We start from the raw sequence: 18,558 nt of genomic DNA, 5'->3' as shown, positions 1-18,558 counted from the left end.
TAGGAAATCACCTTCTGCAGTTATGCCCTAAAGTCGTGAAACATCCTGTATATTAAAATGGATATCAATGAAGCTGGCTTTGACAGTGTGGATCGGACCGAACAGTTCACAGCCCGATCTAATGGCGGTCTTGTCGTTACTGGTGTTGAAGTTCTGGTTTTCAACATAAGAGAATGTGCTTATTCGGTTCTTGCTTCGAGGATTAATTACTTCAGTAAAATAAATTGCCCGAACCACCTCAGTCTGAATCACTATAATATTTACAATTCTGCACAAATATCAATTTTAGTATTATTCCCTCGTTTGCCCATCAGTTTAATGAAAAGGATCTTTTCGGAATTAGAATACTGTAACCTACTTTTAACGTGTCTAGCTGAGAGTTGGACGTCTCGCTCTGATTACCTTGGAACAGCTGAGATCTTCCATAGGACAAGAGTTCCGGTGGGTTTGAGTCATTCTGAAGACAATGAAGCCTACGTGTATGTCTCTTCTTCCAGTGGCATAGCGGAATTCTTGGTTGTTTCCTGCGAATGGGAAAAGTAGGTTTACGTATTTATTTATTTACTTGTTTGTTTATTGCTTACGTAACAAAGCAGCAAATATCTCAGATCGTGTGGCGTCAATTAATGGAAAGTAAAGTAAAAGTAAAGCTATCCCTGTACCAGGCCGTGAAGGCCCATAGGGTTGTGAGACGTTGAGGGTCCCACATTATCTAGACAATCGACTCAAAGATGGCGGTAAGGTTGTCAGCCTTACGCGCCGGCCGCATTTTACTCCCCAGGAAAATTATTTAATTAATTCCTGGTATTCATTTCTGTTAAGAGGCTGAGTCGACCCCAGGGCAATAGTGCGGCTGGAAGGATTAGGTTAATTGAAAAAAAGAATCCAATGACTGATCGGGACTTGAACCCGCGACCTTCCGGCTTGTAGCATAGCCCCTCAACCAACTACGCTATCTCGTGCCCCCCAATTAATGGGATAATTAGTAAATTATGAATTGGAAAGGATTTAGAAGGAAGCGGTCGTGACTTAATTTTTTTTTTCCCCTTGGCACTATAGCCACAGTGGGCCTAGGTCTACCTCCATGAACTTCTCCGTTCACTTCGTTTTTTCTAGATCTTACACATTCGGTAGGACTCCTTGGGCGGGTGATCAGCTCGTCGCAAGGCCTCTACCTGTACACAAACACAGAAAAACGTACACACACAAACTAAACATCCATGCCCTGAGTGGGATTCGAACCCACGATCCCGGTTTCCAAGCGAGCGAAGACAGTACATGCCTTAGACCGCTCGGCTACCGTGACCGGCCGTGCCTTAATATACCATCCCATAATTTGCCACGAAAAGCCTCATTCAGGATGATCAATGTCCGGACCAAGATTTGAGGCAGAGACCTCCAGAATACAAAGCAGGACTACTACCCACTTGTCTGCGACGTTCGGTAGAGGTTTTATTAAATTTTTAGCCTGACTGTACGCACGAACTGAACATTGTGAAGATTGCACTGCTCTTTATCTTACTGGCTGACTGGATTAATAACATGCTGAAGGACACAGAAATGATGTAAAAGCAGTACCAATCATATAGAGGCTATCAGATTAGTTCGAACATCCAACGACTGAAAAGAAGGAAGCTTCTGCAATTATGCAGCAGCAATGTTTGTTGTTTGTCTGTCTAGCATGTTTCTGTGGAGAGAGTGAAGCAGGCGGCTACCCAGCTCGGAATGACTGAGAAAAACAAACAAAAGGCTCAGAAGGAAGCAGGGACCTATTGAAGCGAAGGAACCAAGATTGTACTCTTGACAACTTTCCCGCCTGATATATATGTTGGCGTGATTGAGCAATTGAAAGCTATGTAGTACTTACTAATTGACCGTCCAAGTGTGATGGGCAGACCACTCCCTTACAGTTACAAAAAATTATCTGTCCAACCAAACACCCCAATGATAACAGTGTGTGCCCTGGGCGTAGTACTACAGTGCAGCCCACTTTCAGTTGTTCAAGAAATTACCTGTTGTTATGGAACTTCACTCTCCATTAGTTTCCACATAATTCGATACATCCTGTTCTAAGACAGTCCAGGTTCATTTCACATCCCATCAAACTCTTTCCAAAGTAGCGAATTCTATATTTTTTTGCTGAAGGTTTAGAAGCATACATTACTCTCTGTTTATAAAACCAAAATTTTTCGAAAATTGTTAACAACTTCTTTCTTTTCTTTTCTTTTTTTGCCTTCATTTTGATATTCGAACCGAAAGGATTTAGTGATAGAGATCTTGATTCATACTCGGGAGGAGTTCGGTGCAAAACAGGGCCGGGACGCCATGTATCCTGACTGAGGTTGGTCGCGATTTTCTTCAGTTACTTCAGGCAAATGCTGGTATAGAGCCTCGATTGGGTCAGGATCGCTACCTTTATAATTCATCATTGACTTATTATCCTACAATTCGACAATATTTTATCTATCTGCTATTGATATCGCTGTATAATACTCCACAAAAGTTTGATATTTGAATGTAGTATTTGTTTATTTACATAAGGGCTTCCAACAGGTGATTTTACGGATCTGTTCGTTCCCCTTAGGTGTTGCATGCTCGATCTGTCCCTAGTTTCGTCATCTGACTATCTTTATTGTCTCACCTTTTACTTTACTTTACTTTACTTAATCCGTTCCTCTTATACCCTACCGTGTCGAAGTCGTTTTTCTTTTTTGATCATTTTACAGACGGTAGGACTCCTTGGATGAGTGATCAGCTCGTCGCAAGGCCTCTACCTAATCACAGGACAGACACAGACTCAGAATAAACACACGCACATACCAAACTTCCATGCCTTGTGTGGGATTCGAACCCACGATCCCGGCTTCCAAACGAGCGAAGACAGTGCATGCCTTAGACCTCTCGGCTGCCGTGACCGGCCTGTCTCAACTTACTTGATGTAAATATTCGAATAACGACAAGAAAAGAGTAGGAATCTAAACCTTCCATTTAATGCGACAGAATGTTTTACATGAACTGACTTTGAAGTAATCTGCAGTTTACTTCAGTTTAAGTTTAATTAAATCAATTCCACAAGAAATGTTATTGTCAATGAACACAAGGGCTTAGAACTTCAGTTAAAAAATACTAGTAAATATACTCTGTCTTCTCCATTCATAATTAAGAAAGGAAATTCCTGAATCCTAGGATCAGTATGAAATGTAAAATACTATCATTCCTATGTTTATGGCACTTAAATGTTTATAAAGACAGCTGTCAGTGCTCGAATGAACAGGTTCATTGTTCATTCGGTGTCAACATCCTGTTGCCAGTTGATTGACAAGTAGCCATCTCTCACGTGACATTTCATTCACAGGAAAGCAACCTTCACAGCTCTTTATCTTTAATTACTACTCTTTATATAGAACATTCTCTGGTAGCGGGTGGTAATTAAAGATTTTTCATTGGCGCTACAGCCCTCATTTGGGCCTAGGCCTACCTCCATGAAACTCTCCGTTTCACTTCGGTTTTATTAGATCTTACACATACGGTAGGACTCCTTGGGCAGGTGATCAACTCGTCGCAAGGCATCTACCTGTACACAAACACAGAAAAACGCACACAAACATCCATGCCCTGAGTGGGATTCGAACCCACGATCCCGGCTTCCGAGCGAGTGAAGACAGTGCATGCCTTAGACCGCTCGGCTACCGTGACCGACAATGTTTTATTTACCCGGGGTAATATTTCGCTTTAAAAAACAAGAATGCCCCAATAGAACTGGATAAATAATAAACAAATATGGGAAATTAAGAAAATTAATCACGCTATCCCCCATAAAACAGCAATGTCAGTTTGGGTATATTTCCATATTATATATGAAAAATAGAATACGGATTAATGGTGCTAATAGGACTTGTCAGATAGAGATGTCTTGAAAATTCTAGACGTAAGATACATGGGAAATTAATATTACATCATAGAAATGCAAATTTAATTTAACTGATTCAAATTCATATAAAGTGGTTATCTTCAATTATAAGGAGTTCTAGCTTCTGAAATATAACACCGTGTAGCCCGTTGAAAGTCAATCGGCCGTTTCGGAGGGACAGGTCGCCTTTAGAGTTGAAAATTTGCCGAGCAAGAAGCCAGCATGAAAGCAAGTGACATGCAGAGTTCTTGCTCGGCTTGTTCTTCGACCATGAAGCTGGAGGAGACATGTTCCTCCGAAACGTCAGCTGACTTTAAACGGACTACACAGCGTTATATCCCAGCATAAGATAGAACCCTTCCTAAGCACAACTGTGAGAACCTCACATCCTGCATGCCTTTAATTAGTTACTTGGTTAGACATGAAAGTTTAATTAATGTGCGCGTTTCCAAAGACAAGTACAATTTTTAATCACTTCCGAGCATATTTGGAAAATGGAGGCTTCTCAGTTAATTTACAAGCTTTAGTTTCAAACTGACCAACTGAATATATTTCTCAACAAGGCTACTGAATTTTCTGTTCACTATAGTGTTACCCAAACGACTCTTGATTTCTACGAGGTTCAGTAACTCTTCATGCCCAAGAATGTGAGAGCAGAATGTCTAGTTTGTAGTATATTTAGGTAGGAAGTCTCAGATGGCCTGCAGGTATAGGCGGTATTCACAATAGACTGGGAACATTTACTCAACAGAGAAGAGAGGGCTTCACTGTACTCACTGATTATTTTCATAGCCGCCGCATTCCACAGTTTCTCTTTATATTTTCTATTGGCATTACGTATTGGCACCTACACACACACTGACATAAATTCAAACAGTGTGAAGAAACGATGAATGACAGACATCTCAGCGCATTCAAGATTCTTTGAGAGGTGAATCAACGAAATGGTTCGAGACTACAAGATGCATGTGATACTAATGCAAACGTTACTGCTGTTGTCATAACCCCTACCTGCCGCCATTGAAGAATCATATTTCTTAGGAGCACAACACAGTCTTGGATTAGACCGGAAATACACGCAGTCAAAAACAAAAACAAAATGCAATACCTTGAAAGAACAATAATAACATTACTGGCTAAGCCACACGGCCAATACGTCTGTAGAGCCCATCCGACTACCTGTTAGACGGATGTGGGACTAAAGCGGGATGAGGGTGACCTGATCGCTGTCTCCATCTAATATCGAGTTTCAAAATTACTGGGGCTTTACTTCCGCGCCATCTTTAATCCACTAGAGACCACTAGCTTAACCTTATTCAAATACAGTCAACAAAGTGCACGGACTTTCCTTGCAGTTACGGTCTGACTTGCCGTGACATACTTGATTCGAATGACAGATTTTTTTATATAATTCTTTTTTTATTTTAAAATAATTTTACAATCTACTCAATATACATAAATAGAGTAATTAGTAAAAGGGATGGGTGTGTGTAATATTGAAGCAGGTATCATCCTTGTATGATTATCTGGTGCTTATCTAATGAGATCCTCTGGCCACAGTCTATTTAGTCTTTTTTTTTTCTTTTGCTGGTTGGTTGAAGAGGTTTCTTATTAGCTTGTCGTTGTTTTGAGTGGTCCAGTTTTTGTGTTTCTCCGCTTATGCTCTGATGACTTCTGTTACATCTGGTATGCTTAGATCATTGTGTAAGGTAGCGTTTGATACGTACCAGGGAGCATTAACTAGTTTTCTTAGGGGCGAGTGATAGATGAGAAAGAGAGTAGCCTGACTGCTAGCTATATGGTTTTCATGAAACTTTCCAACATTATGCCGGAAACGACCGCTTCTTTCACGATCTTTTCCAAACCAACATTCACGATAAACGCACATCACATTAGACCCTACACTCTTGTCTCAGTATAAAGTACAGCATCGTCAAATAGCATATGAATTAACTCGCTACAGCCTCCAGTGAGGTGTATGGAGAGTAAGCATCTCAATCAAGAAGAGAGGGGAAAGGTGCATATACTCGTATGATAAAAATCAGTTAAATACTGAGTTTAATTGAGTTCAATTTATGAGATTTCAAATTCTCACGGGGGTGAATGCTTAGATTACGATCCCATGGGGTGTGACTCCACGTAGTTTGGTAGAGAAGTATCAATGTTTCGGAATAAACTGCTACTTTTTCTTCAGTCTAAAAGAGTCTACTTGAAAGCAGAGGCAGTAGGATCTTCGAAAACAGTGGTACCTGTGTACTAAACTACTTTTAATATCTCGGAAACCGTCGGGGACACTGTGCGAGATGATATTTTTGTGATGAGCGGGAATATATATATGAGTATCACAGTCAGTCAGGGAGGAAAATGGAGATGCTTTGCGATGGAGATAAGTAACGTTGCTGGGTGACTAATCGACCTAAACTCGACACAAGAATTTAGCCTCTTCAGACGTCAGATTTTGATTCGCCACAATATAATGCCCCGAAGTGTTTAGAATTTGGTTTTCCGTTGCCAATGTCAAACCGTTTGCTTCGTCCATGCTCCCGCAATAACATCGGTTGACGTTTCGTCCTTCTAGAAACTGCGAAGCTTCAGTGTCTTCAGATCCAAGTGTATTTGGAGCGAATGCTTCAGTCGGATTTCTCTTTTCAGAGGTTCTATACGCATATGAGAGAAATAACGAACGCAATTATGAGCACATCTCGTCCCTCCATAACATATGTCACCCCCCAAAACATCTGTCACTTTGGCTAGCAAAGATGGAAAGATGTGAATTTATGCCGATTAGTTTGTTGTTGCACTATAAATCGGAATTTTGCTCAGAAAACTAAAAAGGCTATATTTATTTATTTCGTGAAATGTGCGTCATACGGAAGAAAACTGTTGCAGTTAGAGGCGAATGTAAAGGGAAAAAGGGAATGCATTTAGGATTTTAGTGAGGACGCCTCATGGGAAAAGACAGGGGATATTGAGGAAATGTACCGTAAAGTAATGAGTTGTATTCCAGGGTAGGGCATAATGACTGATGTCGAAACTTCAGGTCAAATTACAAGATACTTAGCTAATTAGTTAATAGTCTGTTCTTTTCTCGTGAAATGTTTCCTTATATTACGGCCTTCTTTTTATTTAATTCTCACAAATTTCAATTTCAGATAAGAAATTAATTGGGGGGTTCGTAAGTATGCGTGCTCCTGTTTCTGTTATTCTTTCATAGTCATCTTTTTTTTATTGCTAGCGGGGTGGGACTAGTCCCTTGTACTGCGGCCACTTCTGGCCTACTGTACCAGCCCCAGATGATAGGTGAGGGTGATTGTGGAGCAATTGGTGGAATGAAGATTGGCAGGGGAAACCGAAGTACTCGGAGAAAACCTGCCCAAGCGCCACTTTGTCCACCACAAATCCCACTTGACCAGACCCGCGATCGAACCCCGGCCGCCGCGGTGGGAAGCCAGCGACTAACCGCTTTCGTAGGCATGGCGTGTATGCAATGGACATTCAAGAAGGGAAGCGGATCTTTTGTGCTTGAAAGGAATAAATTTTTGTAGGGAATTTTATGTACACACAAACACAATCGTATATATACACAATACGTCGTGAGACATATTTATAGATGCAGCCATCCATATTCGTAGAAAGTAGGATACTTATTGTGTACTGGTATGCCCCATTCTTGATTGACAGAAGAACTGAATGCTGAAGATCTCGTACAGGCAGAATTCTCACTGGTAAAGAGCATAGTGGCCGGTCATGGTAGCCGAGCGGTCTAAGGCATGCACTGTCTTCGCTCGCTCGGAAGCCGGGATCGTGGGTTCGAATCCCACTCAAGGCATGGATGTTTGTGTGCGTTTTTCTGTGTTTGTCTACAGGTAGAGGCCTTGCGACGAGCTGATCACCCTCCCAAGGAGTCCTACCGTATGTGTAAGATCTAGAAAAACCGAAGTGAACGGAGTTCATGGAGGTAGGCATAGGCCCACTGGGGCTGTAGTGCCAGGGGGGGGGGAAAGAGCATAGTGTATCTGATTTAAATAATCATACCAATAAATTACTACCTACAAACAAAATTTCCTTGAAACATAAGATATTCTTAGCATTAAAAAAAAAATCGAGACATGCGGACCCAAAATGACACCTTAATCTTGCACAAAATAATATAAATAATTGGAATTTTCTCAAAAAAATATAACTCGGCTACTGCTACAGCAGAATTTCTAGACATCGAACTACATCACAATAGAGACCCATAACGTAGTCCGTTATGCATCGTCCAGATCTGCAATGAAAACAGTAAAGTTAATTTATTCGGCAAGATTTTCTTGTAACTAAAGCAGCTAAGAAACGCGAGCACTACTGCGGTGTTGCTGATAATGACAAACATTTTCTTTTCAGTATTTATCGAAGTTAAAATATTACTCCAAGAGGCCGAGATTACGTCTCTGCATGCAAACCTCACACTGCAAATAATATCGTTATTTCTCTTCAATCAGCAGTCAGTTCTAACCAATGTAGAGCGGAAAAGATCCGATACAGCAGTCACAAGGTTAGGAGCGTTTGCTCGGTCTTGCATCATCGCAGAATTGTACTTGGTGATAAAATTATTACTGGGACAGGGAGGCGGTGATCCAGTGATTGGACTCAGTGGCGATGATGACAGCGTTCCTCCGACTTCCATTCGCTAATGCTGCCGAACCGGAAGTTCTGAAGGAGGCGTAGAGATCTGCCGGTGTTTGTTTTATTCTCGCAGTAGGAGCTACAGTATATGTAGCGAGTAGTCGCAACTGAAATTAATATATCTATTGCCTCTGTCTTATGACCACACATATTCTATTTCTCGGACTTCTTAAATTTATCTTCTTTTGTAAATGCTGTTATTAGGGACTCATTTAAGTCACACTTCATTGCCTTCCATTCTTTACAAAATCTTCTTACTTGGTCTATTGCCTTTTGTAGGCCCTTACTTGTGAATGACGACACTGCCAAGCCATCCGAAAATTTAATCTATAGATGGTGCATATCACATATAATTATATATTTAACTTGTACAATATTGCTTATTAATCGCACTCACTCATTGAGCTGAGCCCTTATTGAGGACCTGCCAATTGTGCAGCTACTCAAGAACTTCCCAGCATTTTATGGAACCTGAAGGCTTATTACTGTGTTTACAAGAGCCCTCCACTGGTCCCTATCCAATCCATACCATCCCATCTTAATTCTCTAAGATCCATTTTAATATTGTTCACCCACCTACTTCTTGGTCATCCCAGTCGTCTCTTTCCTTCTGGCTTTCCCAACAATATTCTATATGCATTCCTCTACTCCCCCATTCGTGCTACATGCCCTGCCCTGCTTATTAAATTTAAAAAAAAATTAGAACTTAGTCTACACCCTAGTCCACCTCCCGCGTTTGAGGGGCAAAATTTGTTACTTCATTATCTGGGTAATTTACACGCAATTTTGTACCTTCGTACATTTTCTTGATGCAGTTTATCATATTTTCACTCACTGCGAATATTCTCGTTTTAAACCTAACAACTGACCCAAATGCTTTTTCGAAAACCACAAAACGCAAATATAACAGATCCCCCTTTTCCCTCAAATATTTGTCAACAGGTTTTTTTTCTCTTTTTTTTTTTTTTTTTTTGTTTATTATAAGAAGGTTATCCGTGCTTCGTTTCCCTTGTCGAATTCTGTCTGGAATGTTGACGGTATCCTGTGATCCTTAGGAGGTATTTATTTCAAATCAGGACTTCAGATTGGGCAGGGAGTTTTATGGTAATAAATACAACAATTTGTGACGATTAAAACCGCACATTATGGTAAAAGCACAGGAAATTGTTCCTGAGGTTAGTTAAAAATCGCGTCATGAAGGCGTATGGGACTGGAAGTACAGTTCCATACATTCTTAATTTCTTCACTAGATGCGCTAAGAAAAGAATCGAAAATGAGACCCCAGCTCTGGCTTAACTTGATACCGAAAGAAAATTTACCTTTAAGTTATTAGGCCATATTGCTCTGGAAACGGCTGTGTAATATTTTTATATCTTCCATCAGCTGCTCAACTGCTATTAGATAAATGGGATTGAACCTTGTGTAAGTTCTGTAATGACTTGTAGGCCTATTTCACGCAATAGCGACATTTAGCACAAATGCTACTGCTGTAAATACAGATGATTTAAAATTGTGCTGTAGTTGATAACATGAGAAGCTGGAAGTTCGTCAGAAACGGTATTACAAGAAATGACAACTGAATGGCCTGGTCTCAGTCTTACATTGATGCTGTAGCCGTAACATTAAAATTATCGCTACACAGTTTCGACTCCTGGTTTAGGTAGCACACCCAGACTTGCTGATGACTAGAGAGAGAAAGAGAGACCACCCTGCTCGGTCCAGCATCTCGAGGCGCATTCCACGAGCACCAGATGGTCCGCCTGTTACTCGCCCACACAAACGCCCGAGAAGTTGCGTGCTAATTAAATTCCCGTAATCTTGTATAAGCCAAAACAAATGCATTACAACGCAGTACGAATGGCGGACTTTTAATGTACCAAAAAGTGTCCCAAGGAAGAATGCAGTATGAAGCAGTCCACTGTCAAAGAAACAAGTACGATCGTATATACTTGTTATGCAGGCGTGCATTTCCTTTCAGTGAAGATTATGAAGCTACTATTAGATGTCCGTTTTTTATTTAAATGATGTTATGTCAACTTCAGCCGGTCACGGTAGCCGAGCGGTCTAAGGCATGTACTGTTTTCCCTCGCTTGGAAACCGGGATCGTGGGTTCGAATCCCTCTCAGGGCATGGATGTTTAGTTTGTGTGTGTGTGTGTGTGTGAGCGATTTTCTGTGATTGTGTACAGGTAGAGGCCTTGCGACGAGCTGATCACCCGCCTAAGGAGTCCTACCGAATGTGTAAGATCTAGAAAAACCGAAGTGAACTGAGAAGTTCATGGAGGTAGGCCTAGGCCCACTGGGGCTGTAGTGCCAAGGAAAAAAAGAATGTCAACTTTAGAGGTTATTCAGCATCTAAGAGTGTGAGAGACAATTATGCACGGCGAACTGTAGAGGATTAGGCATGAAGAGGCCGCGATTTGTTTCAGGGCATTTCTGTATTATTTGTCTCGATGACCTGAGAAAACCATGTAAAGCCTCATTATATCTTGTGCCCTGGATAGACCTTGCACAGAATACATTATGGATATAAAATCTGTTATGCTAAGGGCAAATATGGCCGGTCACGGTAGCCGAGCGGTCTAAGGCGTGCACTCTCTTCGCTCGCTCGGAAGCCGGGATTGTGGGTTCGAATCCCACTCAGGGCATGGATATGTGTGTGCGTTTTTCTGTGTTTGTGTACAGGTAGAGACCTTGCGACGAGCTGATCACCCATCCAAGGAGTCCTACCAATTATGTAAGATCTAGAAAAACCGACGTGAACGGAGAAGTTCATTGAGGTAGGCCTAGGCTCACTGGGGCTGTAGTGCCAAGGGGGAAAAAAGAAAAAAAAGGGGGGGGGAAATATGAGACCGGAATTGCCTCTTGCACGAAGTACAATATCGCATTTCTTTTACTTAGCCACTGAAGTGGAGTCGTGGAGGAATGCGTCTACATAACAGTAACAGTCTTCACTGGGGTTTCCATTAACTTATAGAGACCACTTGTTATAAGGTCTCCGTTTACGTTGTCAATAACGGGATGGGTGTGAACCTGACTCAAGCAGGAAATCCACGCACTTGTATCGGGTTATAAAAGTGGCTGAAGATATGTCTTTGGTTTCAGCAAGAGTAGTCTTTTTGCATTTATTTCATTGCGCATAACAATAGTCCAGACACAATTTTAATTAGAAATGATACTAAGTGTGACTATATTTAATAGTTCGTTTTTTATCTCTTCACACTGACGATATTTAAATACCTCTTCCTATTCAGTCTTGTAACGGAATTTCGCTATAAAATCTAACCACATTCAAAATGTTTTGGTAGATTACGGGACCATTAATATATACTTAATTATATACATTATTAGATGTCAGTTCATTGGAGTGATGTCCTTTCACCTTCCCCATTGTGTTAAAGACTGCCTGGTCTGTTGAGTGCCAGCTACAGTTTATTTGTTCATCCATGAATCAGAAGACATCATTGCTTCTCTGTCTCTTTCTGCCTGGTAAGACGCAATAGAACGGAGCTACTGCCGCAAACCTTTGAAGGCAAGCCTTTGATTTGGGACAGCACACCCACCCGTCCACCCACAATGTAGCAACACACTTAACGTGCCGTGTTCTGGGTCGTGGGATGCAGTTCTGAGGAAAAGCAAGATTCCGTACTCCTGTCCGCTCTTTCGTTCTTGACGAAAGCTTCCTCTGGTTTTATCCATCGTGTCAGTTTCCTTCCTCTACGTAACGTGTGCGTATCTTTGGCGGGTTGTTACGGGTTTATGAGCGTAAAGACTTACAACGTGACAGGATCATTATACTTTTTATTCATCCAAATTACTGCCAGATTGATCAGCCGTCAGTCTTCATTAGAAATTCAATAACATAAGCATACGTGTCCACTTTCGTATGAAGTTGAACGAAGAATTTAATTCTACACTAAGTTCTTAATTAATTGGAAATTTTTAATTTATCTTTTGCACAAAAATGCATCATAATATCACGTATTTTGGGATGTGCGTGACTTCTAGACGGGTTTCGGATTGATGACTGGATTTGTTGCACACTTATAAAACTTGTTACTACACTTCACAAACCACTATGACTATCACTATGTCCTCCCTTCTCCATTATCTTTGACTGCGCCTCAAGAGACTCCCTCAATTATTCTTCAGCTACTCTTCAATTATTCTTATTTCTCAATCAAACCACTCATCTGGACTGGGATTCTCATTATATAGCCTCGGGTCGGACCCACAGAAAACATCGTCTCTCAACAATAGTTCCATTATTGCCCCTTGTCGAGGAAATGTATTTACCGAGCAGTTGCCTAGTAACGGACGTCTCCTCTGGCTCCATTATTCTGACCTTCAGGCGTCATGTCACTATAACTTTTCATTTACAGTTCATGTCATCACAACCGTGATATGCAGTTAATTTCTTTGTAATTTATTTCAGGCCGGTTGTCCAGTTATTTCCTATTTTACGTTGTGAGTGTTGAGCAGAACAGCATGTTAATTGCAGCATAACTGCCAACGTGCTCACTCCATATAATATATTCCTGGCACCGACTGAATCGATACGAGTCATTAGCGAATAATGCTGTTCCTCCTGCTTGAGATAATAGGTCTATATTAGCTTCATATAGTCATATTTCAAGACGGTAATTAAGCACGTGAGCAGAGCAGAGGATCATCTCAGTCATTTCAAGTTAGAAAATTTGTGATTGGCGTAAATTAAAATTTCAAGTACCTAACAAGTAGCCAACTTACATTGGTCTAATTTTGTTGAAAAGTGCAGAAAGCTCCGTGTGGACACTGGCTTCACTCTTACGTGAACACATGAAAAATTATTCTCGACCTGCTCTGAGTTGTGATAGAAAGAATGCAGCTCGTCGTGGGGGCGAGGGAAGGGGTAAAAATACCGGGGTAACCTTATCGGACAGGCCTCCTGTCTGTCTCATGCAACCTGGACCTTGTATTTGGCAACCTTCCCCGTAACAGGCATGCACTCTAGGCGGCGCCGTATTCCGTAGGTGTATACTAAGGTGATTTTCTTCTTTTTATATTTCCAGGTCACCTGAGGGAAAGAGCTCGCCGCAAGGTGGGGACGAGGCGCCGTCAGAGTTCCATCACCTGGCTGTACTTTCCTATTGACATACCGGAGGCTGGACAGAGTCAGCAAGTCGAAATTGAATACGCAACACTCCGAATTTTCATGTCAGGTCTTCATCCAGAAGAAGCAGCTCGTGGTGAGAACACAGTGGAAGTGAGAGTGTACCAGGTCCTTCAACCAGCCCAAAGACGCCATATAGACAATTATGGAAAGACACGCGTACCCGAACAAAGAAGACTGTTAGTCGATGAACGTCGGATTCATCTTGCTACTTCCGCATCAAAATGGACGGAATTTGATGTGACTAAAGCGGCAGAATCATGGGTGAACCGTGGAGCCAGTAATCTCGGACTAGAAGTGGAGTGTCGTGAATGTGTACAGCGCGGTATCACCCTCATCACACAGGACAGTGTAGGGAGCAACAGCTCCGTCAGTCCAGTTCTCAGCGTCCTTGCAGACGTTCACGTTAAAGGAACCCCTAGACAAAAACGTTCTTCCAATCCTTTACATAGTGCGCACCGAAGTCGGCGAACAGAGTGTCGTAAAAACGGTCAGCGTTGCTGTAGACACACAATGGAAGTTGTGTTCAAGGAATTGGAGGGATTCGGCTTCATTCTGGAGCCGAAGAGCTTCGACGCCGGGTACTGCAAGGGGCGGTGTCCGCCCCGATATAACCCCGCAAACCACCATGCGTTACTACAGAGCCTCATCTGGAAACAGGACCGCGATCGAGCCCCCAGACCTTGCTGTGCTCCCAACAAACTCACAGATCTCGAGGTCCTACATATGGATGACAAAGACTCCACGAAACTCAAAGTGTCCAAGTGGAAGGACATTGGCGTTCTTGAGTGCGCGTGTTCCTAAACTACTTTCTATTCCTTATGTACTTCATTTGACGCTTTGAACAATGAATGGAGTATAAACTTGTTCGCAGCTAGAAATCTAGCGATCTCTACCAAAGAATTCGGCATAGTGTCGAATGTATTTAACAACTGTGCAACTCGTTGTATAAAGTTGGAGACGGATTTACCGTCTGTATGTGTTACGGGTTTCAGTCATCACGTTGCTGACAGACGAACTTAAGTTTTAAACCTCGTTATGTGTAATTGAGCACGTACTAAGGAATTCCAGGTGACATTTTGGAGCCTCGAAATGTATCCAGTTCCAGTCTGATTCCATGGCTACGGAACTTTTTCACATCCAATAATGCTCAAGAGACGTAGTGTCGCTTTCTTTGTTTCACTAAATGTTTTAGAGTTCCATAACTGTGATATCAATTAGATACGCTTTCAAACAAATCTCTGTGCACCGTGGATAACCGAGGGCTTATTTATTCATTCATCACCATCTCGTCACTGCCTCCTGCATCCACGTAACACTCATCTCTGTAAAAAGACAATGTCCAGGCACTTCGGTATCAATGCTGAATAATATCTGCACAATACCGTGGCCTTTGTTTCGGTTTAACCTCAATCTATGATGACTACATTAATTGTCTGTTTAACTAAACGGTGTTGTGTTGTTCGGTATATGTCAAAATGTTAAAAAGAAATTAACGTTACATCACTCAGCAGCCATCATATGTGCTTTCTAAGTAACGACGTTTGCTGTAATATAAAATCGCTGTACGGATGCAGTAATTCCACCTAAGATTTCTACTTCAAATTTTCCTTTGAAGTATAGAATATTTCACCATGATCCATAGTTCCTATAGTGTGCGAGTGATTGCATGAGTGTTACTGCATTGACATGTCGAGTGGAGGGTGAAGAGACTGATCACATCTTCAAGCATTTTCAATTCATTCAGGAATCGGATTACAAAATTATACACATTGTTATGGTTCTTAAAAATGTGCTCGATATACACTACACACTCCGTGGTGTGTAATTCAGAAATATAGTATATTTTAATGAATTTAGAAATTTGGACCAGAACGTTTCATTGTATCAAAAATTTTAATGTCCTTTCTTAGGTTGTCTGATATACAGACACCAGGAAATGGAATGCATGCTCTGACCGACTTCGAGAACGATCGTCTGTCCCCTATGATCACCGTTCAGAAATTAAATATAATATATTATTATCGAAAGAAATAAAAGTGTTCTGGTATAGAATTTCAGCAGGAATACTATTTACATATTGAGTATGTGTTTCCAAAACCAAAGTTTGTGATAAAATTGAACGGAGTTTCAAAAAGCAAATGCTTTATGTTGTGTATTCAATAATTCAACACTTAGACGTTCGTGTGTTACTCAGGTTTGGTCAGAGTGAAAGTAGTAAGGAGCTGAACTATACTGGTGGCTCTTTACACCATTTTACCCACAATCTAAATTCTGGCTATGTGCCTGTTTTTTGTCTTTGTACACGATTACTTATCAGAACTTTGGTAACAGAGACTCCAGATGCTTATAGGAAAGTAACGTATGTTTCACTTAGTGACTTGTATGAAAACAATACTGAATACACTAAACGAAACAATTTTGACATAATTCTTCCCTTTCCATAATAGTTATAAAATTTAACATGGATACTGAATTCCAGTCATGTGAACTAGGTACTAAGAGCACATCGACCGATACATTCAGAACTGATGCAAGTTCATATGAAATTTGGATTTGTATAATATTTTTAAATTATTACAGCAAAAAATTATACCTAATATTTATTCCAGTATGTCCAAGATATGAAACTATCTGTTGTGATTATCTGCTTTGTTTCCAGAGTTCTGGTGTTGATATTAGCCAGTAATGATATTAGTGCATCTCTTGCCATTTCTGTGACTTGAAGTCTGTATTGTAAACATGATTTTTACAGTTGGAAACCGGAATTTTGCTACATTTGAGCAGAACTCATCTTCTGATGGGATGTAGACTCCGAGACTGTACCATAATATTCCTCCCTCCTTGTATGGCTTGTTTTTCTACGATATTTAAAATGTGTTAGTTACGATAATATGTATTACATTGACGTTATATTTATTTTAATAAATTATTGACTGATAAGAAATTGTTTATTGAACAATGATGATGTGTTTCATTTGCAATTATATTAATGTTATTTCCTCATTCATTCTATTCCTGACAGTAATCCTAAGAGTTCTTTAATTATCCGGTCTTGTGTTAATTGTTCACGTGTAAGAAGAAAGAGATTACAAATTCACTGGAACATAATTACAAATATCTGCTATCATAGTTTTCCAAGCTACAATTTTCCTGCATAATTTTCAATATTAAATGATTCCTTGTAGTTCATTGCCTTCCAGAATATTACTCCCATTTTTACTTTGCTCTTATTACGTCACATCGCACGAAAACAGTGCAATGTATGTATGTGATCATTTGAATTCAGTTGAAGTCATACAGTCTATGCTTGTCTAAATGGAGTTTCCGACGACGAAGAATTCAAGCGTTGTTCAATCGTGAATTTGTATGAGAAGTTAAAATCTCAGCTTTTTTTTTTCCTTGGCACTACAGCCCAAGTGGGCCTAGGCCTACCTCCATGAACTTCTCCGTTCACTTCGGTTTTTCTAGATCTTACTCACTCGGTAGGGCTCCTTGGGCGGGTGATCAGCTCGTCGCAAGGTCTCTACCTGTACACAAACACAGAAAATCGCACACACAAACTAAACATCCATGCCCTGAGTGGGATTCGAACCCACGATCCCGGTTTCCAAGCGAGCGAAGACAGTACATGCCTTAGACCGCTCGGCTACCGTGACCGGCTAAAATCTGAGCTACTCCAATGAATAAACGTTTTCTCTTTTAGCCAACTTCACTTCTTTTTAAAAATAAAGTAAACTTATGAAATTACCACGCTGTCTGTGCAACTGTTTGTCCGTGTATCCCACCTATCATCTTTTGAATGCCTGAACTAGTCTTTACGAAACTTGGTATGTATATCATGGCAACTAAGCCCATCTTAGGAGCTTAATTCATATATCCTTCTCGTCAGCCTGTGTATTTGTATTGGACACATGCATGTTTTTAAATTAGAGCCGTATATTCAAGATATGAAATTATCAACCGTGATTATCTGCTTTGTTGCTAGGCGGTCCGTGTCACAACAAAGGAAAGTAAGTGGTTAGTTCTTCCCAGAACTTCCTTTTTTACAGGTGAAATTTCCCAAAGCATTTTTCATTTCGTTGTTCTCCATTTAAAGTCAGAAAGAAATATGGTTGCAGAAATGCAACACTGAAAGTGACGTTCAACGTGGAGATTAAATTTATGAATCCCTCGCCTCATTTTGCAGAAATTAGATCTAGGTAGCACAAAACACTAGTGGAATACCCAAAAAGAATGTCAGTTCTCTCAAATCAGTTATAAGTAATCCCGTTAACATAGGCTACTGAAGTACAGAAAACAATAATTTCGTAATAAATACCCACAACACCCTGTGATATTCTCCCAAGAATTTTAACTGTACACGTATGTTAAGTATTCTAGCACTACTTAAAGATTTTAAAGATGATTCAGAACCTTCAAATCCAATGAAACAAGAACTGAAAGATAGCTATGTGTTAATCTTTTCAGATTGTGGTGATCTGTGTTACGGAACACAGTATTCTTGTACATGGTGTCACAGAAAAAGATACAATTAAAACTTTTCCCGCCATGAAAACCCCAGAACTCGCATGTGCTTTAAATTGTCAGTAGTCTTTAATGTTCCTTAAATAAACTTTACTACATTTCAAAAAATTAAGGACATATTCATACAATTCTGACTTATGAAGAACAACTATAACTGTTATAGTTCAGGGGTGTCACTTTGCGACGTTCTCAGTATTGCATCGAACTGAAGGATGCCTGATTAATCTTGAAAGGTAAAGGATTTTCAAGGAAGCCATCGTGGTCTATTTGAGTACATGGCCGCAGGTAGGGGTGGGAAGCAA

General features: G+C 40.6%; 1 protein-coding gene and 1 long non-coding RNA gene across 3 annotated transcripts in view; one reads left to right on the top strand and one right to left on the bottom strand.

Annotated features, from left to right (window-relative positions):
* Nucleotides 1-5,088, bottom strand: part of LOC117282758 — a 133,585-nt gene extending 128,497 nt beyond the window's left edge. For both annotated transcript variants that reach the window (XR_004513614.1, XR_004513613.1), the window contains exons 1-2: nucleotides 4,922-5,088; nucleotides 403-524 (exon numbers count right to left, since the gene is read on the bottom strand). This is a non-coding gene — a long non-coding RNA (uncharacterized LOC117282758). The remainder of the gene's footprint in view (nucleotides 1-402; nucleotides 525-4,921) is intronic.
* LOC111870099 (bone morphogenetic protein 2) overlaps nucleotides 1-16,694 on the top strand; it is a 43,274-nt gene extending 26,580 nt beyond the window's left edge. Inside the window, exon 3 of the mRNA XM_023862101.2 lies at nucleotides 13,629-16,694. Within this exon, the coding sequence (XP_023717869.1) occupies nucleotides 13,629-14,533 (905 nt within the window). The 3' untranslated portion in view covers nucleotides 14,534-16,694. The remainder of the gene's footprint in view (nucleotides 1-13,628) is intronic.
* The last annotated feature ends 1,864 nt before the right edge of the window (nucleotides 16,695-18,558 follow it).

The sequence above is a fragment of the Cryptotermes secundus genome, unplaced genomic scaffold, assembly GCF_002891405.2.
Source record: "Cryptotermes secundus unplaced genomic scaffold, Csec_1.0 scaffold545, whole genome shotgun sequence".
Lineage (NCBI taxonomy): Eukaryota > Metazoa > Arthropoda > Insecta > Blattodea > Kalotermitidae > Cryptotermes > Cryptotermes secundus.
The sequence above is the reverse complement of the archived record's forward strand: the minus strand, read 5'-3'. Positions and strand labels throughout refer to the sequence as shown.